The sequence below is a fragment of the Ictidomys tridecemlineatus genome, chromosome 5 (genome assembly GCF_052094955.1).
Source record: "Ictidomys tridecemlineatus isolate mIctTri1 chromosome 5, mIctTri1.hap1, whole genome shotgun sequence".
NCBI classification, from domain to species: Eukaryota; Metazoa; Chordata; class Mammalia; order Rodentia; family Sciuridae; genus Ictidomys; species Ictidomys tridecemlineatus.
Window position 1 is genome coordinate 175,953,798 of NC_135481.1, and position 12,771 is coordinate 175,966,568.

Genomic DNA, 12,771 nt, shown 5'->3' on the forward strand with positions numbered 1-12,771 from the left:
CCAAGTCCCCTAGGCTTCAGTCTCAGCAATCTGGATTTGCCTCTGGCAAAACATCTGTTTGGACATCAAAAGGTGATTGTTTTCTCCAAAATCTCAGAGTCAAATGATGCTGCAGGAAGCCAGCCCGCAGCCTCCCGTTGTCCTCCACTGAGCCCCGCGGGGCCCCGGGGCTCTGCGTGAGCTGGACAGACCTCTCCCCGCTCACCACCTCTGCGTCCCTTTCCCTCAGGTGGTTCTTCAAGGGCATCAGCCGGAAGGACGCAGAGCGCCACCTCCTGGCTCCCGGCAACGTGCTGGGCTCCTTCATGATCCGGGACAGCGAGACCACAAAAGGTGACGCCGGCCCTCCCCACCTTGTCCCGTGCCTTTCTGCGGGATGCCTTCACCCCACCCTCCGAGCGCGCTCCGTGGAGGGTGGAGCGACCCATCCAGGTGGCCAGGCAGCCGGTTCTCTCCTGCCCTCTGCAGGCGGGGTCCAAGCTCTGTGCCCTGTCGCGCCCCAGGAGGCCAGGCCCCCAGCTGGCTCCGGATCCATCCAGCCAACACCTGGGAACTGGATCTTCTCTAGCTTGTATTCCCCCCTGTACCAGGGAGAACCCAGGGGCCTCTACCCTGAGCCACACCCCAGCCCTCTCTATTTTTCATTTTGAGACAGTCCACTAAGTTGCCCTGGCTGGTCTTGAACTTGAGATCCTCCTGCCTCACCCTCCCGACAGACTGGGAGTATAGGTGTGAACGATCACATCTGGCTACTAGCTTTTATTTGTTTATTTATTTGAGCCAGGGATTGAACCCAGGGGTGCTTAACCACGGAGCTCTGTCCTCAGCCCTTTTGATATTTCTTAGAGACAAGGGCTCACTAGGTTATTTAGGGCCTTGCTAAGTTGCTGAGGCTGGCTTTGAACTTCCAATCCTCCTGCCTCAGCCTCCCGGGTTGCTGGGATTACAGGCGTGTGCCGTTGTGCCCAACTTGGCTTTTATTATCATTTTGTAAATCACCATATACCTCGTCCAGAAGCCTAATTTCTCCCTCTATAAGGAAACCGGGTAGGGTGAGGCCGTGGGAAAACCCAAGCCGGCCTCCTCTGGACTCTGCCTGAAATGCTCCTTGGAGGAGGTGTTTGGAGGTTCTGTTGCCTGGAGCAGCCTCCTGAAGTCCCTGTACCCTGAAGGTGACATCTTGCTCAGTGGTGATGGGAGGGCGGGAACAATGCCTGAAAACCTTGTGTGACAACCTGGCCTCACAGGCTAGCTTTCCCCAGGGGATGGGCGACTTTACGTTAAGCTTCTGTAGTTTGGTTTCCGTGCTGCTGATTCACATAAACCAAGCGAGTTGTAGAAAGTGGGACCTCGCGGGACCCTAAAGCAAACCCTTCTGGGAACATTGATCAAAGCATCAGTGTGACCAACTGGACCCCTGTGACTAGGACAGTGTCACTCACGGTCAGTGTTTCAGGTCAGAGATTGTTTACTGTCTCCCACCCAATAAGCCCCCGTCGAGGCCCCAGGGGGAAATGAACAGAGACCAAAAGAAAGACCAGGCTTCCTGTGGCCCAGCAGCTCTCCTCTCTGGTGTGCCCAGGACAGCTTGGGGACTGGGCTGGTCCATGCTGCAGACAGGGACAGAGCAATCAAACAGAGTCTCACAGGCCGGTGGGGGCAGGAGCGCAACCCTTGTCCAGCCCTCACAGCCTCCACGGCAGGGGCATGACGGCTGAGCCACCATAACAAAACCTGCAGCACGAGGCCCCCGAATACCATTCTGCTGGCTTTGGGGATTCTTCCCACCCCATGGAGCAGGAGTCAAGCCAGCCTCATCTGGACTGGGACAGAGTGACTAAGAGGGAGCCAGTTGCTTGGGTTTGAATCCTGGCCATGCCACTTACCAGCTGTGTGGCTTTAGGGGAATTATTCACCCCTCTGGGCCCCAATCTCTTCATCTATAAATCAAGGCTGGTAATATTATAAAACCTCTACCTCATGGGGTTATTCATGATTGTAAATAATGTCATTAATATAATTAGAATTCATTATAATACATATTATTCCTTTTCATTCATTGTCTATTTGTACAGGGTGCTTAGAACAGCTCCCGGCATGTACGGTCAGCAGTTAGTCATTCAACAGTTGAGCTGGGCTGGGCTCAGTGGCAGGTGCCTGCCTTAGCATGCACAAGGCACTGGTTTCGATCCCCAACACCTCCAAAAATAAAGATCGATCCAAAACAAACTTCCCCCAATCCTGTGAGGAAGGTGGAAGATGAGGGCACCAGCTCGCAGATGGCAGACCGTGGTCATGGACTCCGAGACTTGTGTGTTTCTGGTCCAGGTGATCACAGTGCAGCAGGTTCCCATGTTGCTGTCACAGACTCAGTGGCTCAGACCCTCGTAAACTTGTTACAGTTCCCGGGGTCAGAAGTCTGACCTCACTGGATTCAGGACAGGTGTCAGCAGGCTGGTCCCTCCTGGAGGCTCTCCCTGCCTGGCTCTGGAAGCCACCAGCATTCCCTGGTTCTTGGTCCTTCCTGATGTCTCTCCAACCCGTTATCTCCACCTTCACACCTCCTGCTGCTGACCTTGACCTTCTCAGCCCCCCTGCTCGGGACCTGTGCTTACCCTGGGGCTCCCTGGATAGTCCAGGATAATGGCCCTGGCTCCAGATCCTGAGTGTAAAGTCCCCTTTACCATGTAAGGTGGCCTGTTCCCAGGTTCCAGGTATGAACATCTTGGGGACCCCTGCTCAGCCTAGCCTGCCACCGCGTGGTCACATGTCAGTAATCGGATCTTGTGTGTGATTTGTCCTTTTATTTGTTTGTTTCTGCATAGTCTGGCTTGTTGTTTTTTGTTTTTTGGTACCAGGGATTGAATCCAGTGGCACTTAACCACCGAGCCACACGCCCTAGCCATTTTAATATTTTATTTAGAGTTAGGGTCTCACTGAGTTGCTTATGGCCTTGCTAAGTTGCTGAGACTGGATTTGAACTCACGATCCTCCTGCCTCAGCCTCCCGAGCTGCTGGGTTTCCTGGGGTGCACTACTGTACCCGGCACGTCTTGACTTTTTGTTTCATAGACTGATGTAAGTGGTAGATAAATACCATAAATACTGACGGTGATGATGACAGGGACCATTTACGGAGTGTTTGTTCTGAGTACTTTACAAGCATCCCTTCTTTTGATGGCCAAGCAGTGCGATGAGGGAGGGAGGTGTGTTCCCATTTCACAACTGAGGAAACTGAGGCACAGAGAGTCGATACAGTCTCCTCGTGCCCAAAGTGTCACGGCTGGACATGGCAGAACCAGGGTGAGAACCCGGAAGCATGATGCCACAGCCCACTCTGCCCTCTTGTGCTCCTGCCCGGGTGCCAGGGTGGAGTCAGTAGCGGCTTTGCGGAGGTGTCGAGAAAGGGTGTCGGGTGCAGACCGGAGATGGCAGGTCCTGGAGGTGCCGGCCGTCCTGAGGGGTTTCTCTCTGGCCATTGCAGGGAGCTACTCTCTGTCGGTGCGAGACTACGAGCCCCACCAAGGAGACACGGTGAAGCACTATAAGATCCGGACCCTGGACAACGGGGGCTTCTACATTTCCCCGAGGAGCACCTTCAGCAACCTGCAGGATCTGGTGGCCCACTATAAGAGTGAGTCAGGCCTCAGGCCATAGGCTGCCCTGCAGAGCCCACACCCCTTGGTCTTTACTTTTCAACATCTTTGTGGGGTTTTTTGGGGGGAAGGGGTACTGGGGATGGAACCCAGGGACCTCGACCACTGAGCCCCAGCCCTGTTTTGTATTTTATTTAGAGACAGGGTCTCACTGAGTTGCTTAGCTCCTCGCTTTTGCTGAGGCTGGCTTTGAACTGGAGATCCTCCTGCCTCAGCCTCCTGAGCTGCTGGGATGACAGGCGTGCACCACCTCGCCCGCAACACTTCTGTTTTATTTGTTTTGCTTTGTGGGGCTGGGGTGGAAGCCTGGGCCTCACTCACGCTGGGCAGATGCTCTGCCTCTGAGCTGCACCCCCAGCCTTCAGACGTCCCACCACAATGGGCCTGTCCCTGGAATCCCTCTGGGTGCACTTTCTGACCCTCCCCAGAAAAACGGTTGCTTTGGATTCTCCTGAAGCCTTGGGCATGCTGGGCAAGTGGTGGGAGAGGTGTAAAAGTGGCATCCTGCCCTGCTCTGCTCTCTGGGGGACATCTCTGTTGGTGACAGGCAGGTGGGACATCGGCCAGAACACTGCCAGGAGGCCTCTGAGGGGAAGCTACGGCAGGCTCGGAGCTTGCTGTCCTCCACTGACCCGGGGACTCTATTCCAGAGGGGAAGGATGGGCTCTGCCAGAAGCTGTCAGTGCCCTGTGTGTCCCCCAAGCCCCAGAAGCCGTGGGAGAAAGACGCCTGGGAGATCCCTCGGGAGTCCCTGGAGCTGGAGAAGAAGCTGGGCGCTGGGCAGTTTGGGGAAGTCTGGATGGGTAAGGACCCAGAGACCACAGCTCCAGAGGGAGGGCCCGAGGGGTCAGTACGTCGGCTTCCAGGAACTCCCCAGCCCAGGGACCGGGATTTGAACCAGAGTCATAAGGGGGATTCCTCTGATGGCGAACCAAATGCCCCTGCGGTCCACAGGGTCCCCGCGCTGATCTGCCTCTGGTCCAGCCTGCTGGGATCGGAAGCTCCCCTAGGGGAAGTGGGAGACCTAGATGAGGAGTCCCCTGGTGGAGACGGTCTGCCATTTGGGTTCACGGACCCAGAGGCCCCTGGGGATGGTGAAGGGGAACAGTGGGGAACCGAGCTTGGACCTTCCAGGTGAGCTCAGGGCTGGCACCAAGGACAAGCTGTTCTGAGCCCCTGTCCTGTGCCCAGCAGCTCGGCAGACACTGTGTGCGAGGAAAGGCACATTCCGCCCCCGCTGTCTTCGGGCCGTGGGGTGGACACGACTCTTGGCCCAGCGCCCCCGTGCGCCCCACTGTGCGGATTCTCCACCGCGCTCGCTCCCGCAGGGGTGCAGACAGCCGCGGAGAGGCCATCGGTTCCTCTGGGTACAGTCAGCGGAAGAGCCACACACTTCAAGAACATTTATTGAGCGTATTTCAGGCACTGAATCAGAAGAATGAGGCAAAAGGGAAATATGGAGAGGAACGTGGGACGGATCAGAGTAGAGCGGCCCCAGACCCTCCCTCTAGGAGGCCCCAGATCTGCGCTAGAGCTTCCTGAAGCCAAGGCCTAGAGGAGACCAAAGCGATCAGGAAATCAACAAGCAGGGTCTGAGACCCTGGGGTGGGATAGGGGCAGTGCTCAAGGGACTGAGTGGCACTCAGGGTGATTCATGTATAGGCAGCAAGAGTAAGTGTGGTAGAGGGCCGGGCTGGAGAGGTGGGCCCGCCACATCAAGGTGCATCAAGTCTGCAGTTTATCTCAAGAACAGTGTTAAGATTGAGGTGAGATGTACGGCGGGGTGTGGTAATTTAAGTGGTGTTTGGGGATCATTTTTTAATCTTGTGACAGCCCCTCAGAAAGAATGGTTATCATTTCCACTTTGCAGATGAGGAAACCACAGCTCAGAGAGGTTAAGTGACTTGCCCCAGTACACACAGCAGGGAAGCAGCAAACCAGCCTTCTAGCCCATACCTGTCTGAGCCCAAAGCTGTGCCCTCCCTCCCTGTCTAACGGCTGGGAGGGCAGGAAAGACTTTCTGGAGGAGGCTGGTCTGCAGTTGGTCTACCAAGGATGAGGGAAGGCCGGTGGGTTCCAACCACCTTCCCTGCTCCGTGTCCCCCTTCAGCCACCTACAACAAGCACACCAAGGTGGCGGTGAAGACGATGAAGCCGGGGAGTATGTCGGTGGAGGCCTTCCTGGCCGAGGCCAACCTGATGAAGACGCTGCAGCATGACAAGCTGGTGAAGCTGCACGCGGTGGTCACCCAGGAGCCCATCTTCATCGTCACGGAGTTCATGGCCAAAGGTGCACCTGCTGGGGCCGGGGGCGGGGCTGCCAGCTGCCGCCCATTCTGGGAACCGCAGAGGCGAAGGTGGCTGCACGTGTGGCCAGGAGTCCTGACAACAAGCGGCGGGCACCAGCCAGCCAGCCCTCCTGGATCATGGGGTCACCGCGGGAAAGGGAGAACCTGGGCCACCGGGAGAGGGACGTGGCCGGAATTCCCTGAGCAATGAGGCGAGAGGCATGTGGGTCCCTGGTGGGCTCACCGTGAGCCTCAGAGACCAGGGTGACTTCTTTCCTCCTCAGCCCCCGTCGCTGCCCTCCCCCCCCCCCCCCCCCCCCCCCCCCCCCGTGCTGTGGAGAAAAGAGCAGAACAAAATCAGCTGGAGGCCACCCCACCTTGTGACAATTCAGCGTTTCCCAGGGATGTTTCTTAGGTCGCCGTTTCATGACCATTTTCCATCCCTGCCCATTTGAGGGTCAACAAAAACTTTTTTTTAAAAAAATTTTTTTAATATTTATTTTTTAGTTTTAGGTGGACACAACATCTTTATTTTACTTTTTATGTGGTGCTAAGGATCAAACCCAGTGCCTCATGCATGCCAGGCAAGCGTACTACCACTTGAGCCCCAGCCCCAGCCCAACAGAAACGTTTTACACAACCTGTTTGTGCTTTGAAATCACAAAACTCCATTTTCTAAATAAACAATTATGCCAGTTTGTTTATCAAACCCGACCCCAGGTGCCCAGGCTCAGAGGGTCGTCTCAACCAGAGGGCCCCTCTGGCAACCAGAAAGTCCTTTCAGAAAAACTCAGGTTCTAGTCCTCAAAAGAGAGGCGTGGTAAGCAAGTGCGTTTATAAAATCCATGCTCCGGCTGAGGCTGGGGCTCAGTGGTAGGGCGCCTGCCCAGGTGTGCAAGACCCTGGGTTCAATCGCAAGTACTGCAAATAAATACGTAAACCCATTGCTGTGGCCAGACATGGGGATGAGCACCTCTAGTCCCAGCTGCTCAAGAGGCTGGGGCAGGAAGAGCTCTTAGCCCAGGAATTCCAAACCAGTCTGGGCAACATAGTGAGTCCCAGTTTTAAAAAAAAAAAAAAACGGGCGTGGTAGCGCACGCCTATAATCCCAGTGGCTCAGGAGGCTGAGGCAGGAGGATTGTGAGTTCAAAGCCAGCCTCAGCTAAAGCGAGGTGCTAAGCAACTCAGTGAGACCTTGTGTCTAAATAAAATTCAAAATAGGGCTGGGGAGGTGGCTCAGGGATTGAGTGCCCCTGAGTTCAATCCCTGGTACCTCCACCAAAAAAAAAAAAAAAAACTATTGCAATAAAAATATTTTAACCATCCACTAAATAATAAGAATAGTAAATGTCCCTCTTCCCTCCCCAATGCAGGAAGCCTGCTGGACTTTTTGAAAAGTGGAGAAGGCAGCAAGCAGCCCTTGCCAAAACTCATCGACTTCTCAGCCCAGGTAAGAGCCTCATGGTGAGGCTGTGAGGAAAGGGACAGGAATACAGTTATTGATTCAATAAGTAGTTATTGAACACATACTGTGTTCAGAGCGTGAACAAAACGCAATGGTTAGCAACTGTGGTGGCGCGCCCCTGTAATCCCAGTGGCTCAGGAGGCTGGGGCAGGAGGATCTCAAATTCAAAGCCAGCCTCAACAACTTTGTAAGGCCCTAAGCAACTCAGTGAGACCCTGCCTTTAAATAAAATATATTTTTTAAAAGGCTGGAGATTTGGCTCAGTGCTTAAGCACCCCTGAGTTCAATCCCTGATACAAAAAAAAAAAAAAAGTAATAGTTATTAACTGCCCAGTATAAAAAAAAAATCCACCTTCAGGGGCTGGGGTTGTGGCTCAGTGGTAGAGTGCTCACCTCGCATGTGGAAGGCACTGGGTTCGACCCTCAGCACCACATAAAAATAAATAAACAAAATAAAAGTATGTGTGCATCTTCCCCAGCCTGGGTGTTTGTCCCTTCTACCTTGTCCCATGGTCTTTGCTATCTGTGGGAAAACCAGGAGGACAAGGGGCTGGGGGATTGCACAGCCAAGCAGTCAGCCTGGTCCAGGAGCAATCAGAGAGGGCTTCCCAGAGGAAGCAGCCTCGAGGCTGTTGTGAAAGACAAGTTCTACTGAGGCAGAGGAAGGGCAGGGTGTTCTAGACAAAGGAAACAAACGCCCAAAGGGGAAACAAAGAAGCAGCTGGACCTGGGGCTGGGCTTTCTGGAGACTTTCCAGGGCAGAACTCATTTGCATATGCAAATATCAAGGACCCCAAGTGCACTGACAAGGTCTAACAAAAGGCTTTGTTTTCAGAACCTGGAAACCAAGGGTATATGGAAATCGAGGCCTGGTATTTTCACTGAGATGCCCTTAACATCTGGGAAACAACAGTTGGTCTGTTGCTAAATTATAACCATCAAGTAGCAGAAACCTTGCTGGGTAGGGCACAGACTGACAAAAGCTACTCTCCCTGTTTCACAGATGGGAAAACAAAGCAAAGTGAGGAAAGAGGTTCTAGGCCTCAGTACTTCCAGAAGTAGAGGTGACTCTGAGCCCAGGGACAGGAAAGAGCCTTCCTGGGGACCTGGTTTTTACCTCCAGGCCTAGAGAAGCAGATGCTGCAGCAGGAGGGTGCCCAGTCCCATTACAACTGGCTGTTGAACTAGAAACCACTCTGGGTCTCAGTTTTTCCTTTGTCCAATAAGGGAATTGGACCACAACGGTGGTTGCCAAGTTTGACAACATTGTTTAGCCACAGCTCTGTTAGTGGAATGAAGTTTTTGTTTGGTTTGGTTTGGTACCAGGGATGGAACCCAGGGGCACTTTACCGCTGAACCACATCCCCAGCCCTTTTAAATTTTTTCTTTAGAGACAGGGTCTTGCTAAATTGCTTAGGACCTCACTAAGTTCCTGAGGTTGGCTCTAAATCTGTGATCCTCCTGCCTCAGCTTCCTGAGTGGCTGGGATTACATGTGTGCGCCACTGCACCCAGCGTAGTCAAATGAAGTTCCATACAGTAGTTAAATATATAAAATTATAAGGCAAAAAAGCTGCTCTGGTGGAAGCAAGCAGGGAGGAGCCTCATACATGGCCCTTCTTTCCTCCCCTGATGCCCAGACAACCTGGAGGTATCCGTAGGATTCAGCTTGACGAGCCCCAGGCTAGCATATCCTTTCCAATTGGTCCAGCTCCAATTCCGTGACTCCCTGATGCTCTTGGAAGCAAACCCAAGTTCCAGTGCCTCGAAGAAATGATCTGTAAGCAAATGGGCTTAGGGTTTTGCATTGATCGCCTTGATCCCATCTCTGCCTGTGCAGCTTTGAGCAAGGTGCTTAACCTCTCTGAGAACTGGGAGCATGAATAGCCATGGTCAAAGAGAATAGTCTGGCAGACCCGATCCTAAGCCCTTGAATGTAGGCTTAGAGAATTAACCTTCACATGACCTCCTGGAGGCAGGTACTGTTATTGTCTCCCTTTATAGAAAAGTGAGGCAGAAGCATGAAGTGATGTCAGCCAGTGGGTACTAAAAAATGGAGACTACCAGCCTTTTGACTGCACCATAGAAAGTACTAGACCAAAAGGTCAGGTGGAGTCAATGAGGAGGACTCTGAGCCCGCCTAATACCTGCCATTAGCCTAATAACTCTTGCTGATGGTTCGTCCTCTTAGAAATTCCCCCACTCCCCATTCCCCACACCTCCCACTCCAAAGAAAATCAGAAACCCTCAAGTTTTTGTTCCCAAATCCAGACCTCAGTTCCCGCTGCCTCGGGTGCCCCCTGCTGTCCATGTCGTGCAGGTGCACCACCCGCTCACCTCAGCCCTTGAGCCCTTGGCCTGGCCTTGGTCTGTCTGGTCAAACCCCTCGCCCTCTACCTTCCCAAAGGGCCTCATCCAATTGTGCTCATGCAGCCCTCCAGAGCTCCGGCTTTCTAGGGTTATTTAGAGGCAGTGTATTTTAGGGGCAGTAGATTAGGATTCTTTAACCTGGGTTTGAGGCTGACATTCAGTATTTTCCTGCTGGGTGTCCCTTCTGTAAAACAGGGATCGTGGTGATTCCCAGCTTTAAGGGACCAGAGGCCAGTTTGTAAATTGTGTTATTTCCTGGGTATCTGAGGATTAATCTTAAGCATTTTCTATCCAAACTCTTAGAGGAAAAATGTCTTTAAGACACAAACGTGTGTCTATCAGAGGCTTCCTGGGCACCTACCGTGAATGCACCCTCCACATGGTCTGTTATTCACTGGGCAGCTACAACAGTCTAAAAATCTGCATCAAGGTGGGTGCGGTGGTGCAGGCCTGTAATCCCAGTGCTCAGGAGGCAAAGGCAGGAGGATGGCAAGTTCAAAGCCAGCTTCAGCAATTTAGTGAGGCCCTGAACAATTTAGCGAGACCCTGTCTCAAAATGAAATTTGAAAGGGCTGGGGATGTGGCTCAGTGGTTAAGTGCCCCTGGGTTCAATCTATCACACACACACACACACACACACACACACACACACACAAAATGTGCGTCAAATCATGCAACTATATTGGCCAACTTATATTGTAACATTGTGTGCATGTGCCAATATGTAACAACAGATCCTATCATTATCCACAACTATAATACACCAATTTTAAAAAATGAAAAAAATCACACACACTGCTGCTCAAAGTCTAATATCTCCCTTCGCCATCAGAATAAAATCCAACTTCCTCTCCTGGACTAAAGGCTGTTCGGAACTGGTGGTCTCCCTTTCAACTTCAGTTCTCCCAATCTTCGGCTCATCCTCCCTGGCCTCTGTGCTCTTCCACTGTTCCACAAACACCCACCTCATCCCTGCCTCCAGGCCTTTGCACCTGGTATTTCTGCCTGGAATATTCTTATTTGACACACTTTTTTTATTGTCATCATTCTGATCTTTGCTAAAAATTCACCTCCTCCAACCAACTTTCCTGACCACCCAACAAGCCCTCAATACTTCCTGTCCTGTGACCCTGTCTTCTCTGTCCCTTCTGGTACTTATCACCATCGTCAGGAGCCCAACTCACCGTCTGGCACCCATAAGACACTCCGTAGATTGTTGTTGAATGAATAAATGAATCTTCTCCTGGAGAAATCATCGCATTGCTTTTTCCTTGAGGACATTTCAAATGCTCTCTGGAAGTTTTGTGATTCTAGAGAAATCCCCCAAATTGAACAGGCCTTAAGGATCCCCCAGCCTGGGTGGATACGCAGAGAAATGCCAGTCTGAGCCCAGAACCCTTCTGACAAGAGGGGGGTGCTGGCTCAGATGTTCTTCACTTTTCTCCCACTTGGTTAGTCCTTCCCCGCTGCTCTGGTTTAGGGGGGAGAACCTCTTGGGCTGGGCCATATCCAAGGGTGAGAGTGTCTCCATTTTGGATGCAGATTGCAGAAGGCATGGCCTTCATCGAGCAGAGAAACTACATCCATCGGGACCTCCGAGCCGCCAACATCCTGGTCTCTGCATCCCTGGTGTGTAAGATTGCTGACTTTGGCCTGGCACGGATCATCGAGGACAATGAGTACACGGCTCGGGAAGGTAGGGAATGCCACCTGCAGCCCCACGTGCCCTCTCGGATGGACTATGAGTGCCAAGAGGAGATGCCTGCGAGAGCGACGGCAAGGGGCAAATGTCCATATACCCAATATTACCTCTGTGTTACGAAGCTGGTGAGGTCTTGGACTTGAATCTCTCCCAGTGACTTCGAGAGGGAAATTTCAGAGCAGATTGAGAAGCACTGATCAGTTCTAGACTTAGTGAGGCAAGTGCATGTTGAAGTTCAGGGTTAAGAGCAACTTGATGGCTGGGTATAGTGGTGCATGCCTATAATCCCAGCAGCTTGGGAGGCTGAGGCAAGAGAACTCCTAACTCAAAGCCAGTCCCAGGAACTTAGCAAGGCCCTAAGAAAACATAGAGAGATCCTGTCTCTGGATAAAATATTTAAAAAGGACTGAGGATGTGGCTCAGTGGGAAAGCACCCCTGGGTTCAATCCCTGATACCAAACCAAACCAAACCAAACAAAAGGCAACTTTATGCACAATAGACAAAAAGGAAGTCTCCCAATGTCCATGAACAGTAGTATGGACACATAAGTTGTGAAATATTCACATAATATAATATAATACCAGGCAGCAATGCAAAGCACATTCCAACACCACGGGCAACCAAATGGATGATTCTTACAGAACGATATGAAATTGAAATAAATCAGATCCCCCAAAAAAGTGTTGATGCTGAATGCTTCTGTCCATACGAAATAAAAAATAAATAAATAAAAAGAAACTCATAATAAAAGTTCATAGCAGCATTATCATAGTTGCCAAAAATGGAAACAGCCTTAATTAATGTTGATCAACTGATTAGCAGATAAACAAAATGTGGCCCGTTCATTCAATGGAATGTTATTTGACCATACAGTGGAATGAAGGATTGAAAGATGCTGCAATATAGATGAACCTTGGAAACAACATATTAAGTGAAAGCCAGGCACACAGATGCATCTCATATGAAATGTCCAGAACAGGTGCAGTCATAAACACAGAAAGTGACTTTGTGGCTGCCTAGGGCTGGGGTGGAGAGTTGGGAAAAAATGAGGAATGAGTACTATGGAATTTCAGGGGAGTGTGATGAAAATATTCTAAAAGTGAATATTCTAAAAGTTATTAAACTGTATATTTTAAATGCATGGATGCTGTGTCTGTGAATTGTATGTCAATAAAGCTGTTAAAGAAATGGTTTAGGAGGCTGAGGCAGGAGGATCATGAGTTCAAAGCCAGCCTCAGCAACTTAGTGAGGCCCTAAGCAACTCAGCAAGATCTTGTTTCTAAATAAAATA

The 12,771-nt window shown here is 51.4% G+C and overlaps 1 protein-coding gene across 3 annotated transcripts in view; it reads left to right on the forward strand.

Annotated features, from left to right (window-relative positions):
* The window catches only part of Hck (HCK proto-oncogene, Src family tyrosine kinase), a 40,713-nt gene that overhangs the window by 23,108 nt on the left and 4,834 nt on the right, over positions 1-12,771 (forward strand). For 2 of the 3 annotated variants that reach the window (XM_040274948.2, XM_013356469.3), the window contains exons 6-11: positions 230-333; positions 3,484-3,633; positions 4,306-4,458; positions 5,766-5,945; positions 7,317-7,393; positions 11,320-11,473. In XM_040274948.2, the coding sequence (XP_040130882.2) occupies positions 230-333; positions 3,484-3,633; positions 4,306-4,458; positions 5,766-5,945; positions 7,317-7,393; positions 11,320-11,473 (818 nt within the window). The remainder of the gene's footprint in view (positions 1-229; positions 334-3,483; positions 3,634-4,305; positions 4,459-5,765; positions 5,946-7,316; positions 7,394-11,319; positions 11,474-12,771) is intronic. The other variant, XM_040274949.2, reaches the window with a different exon arrangement.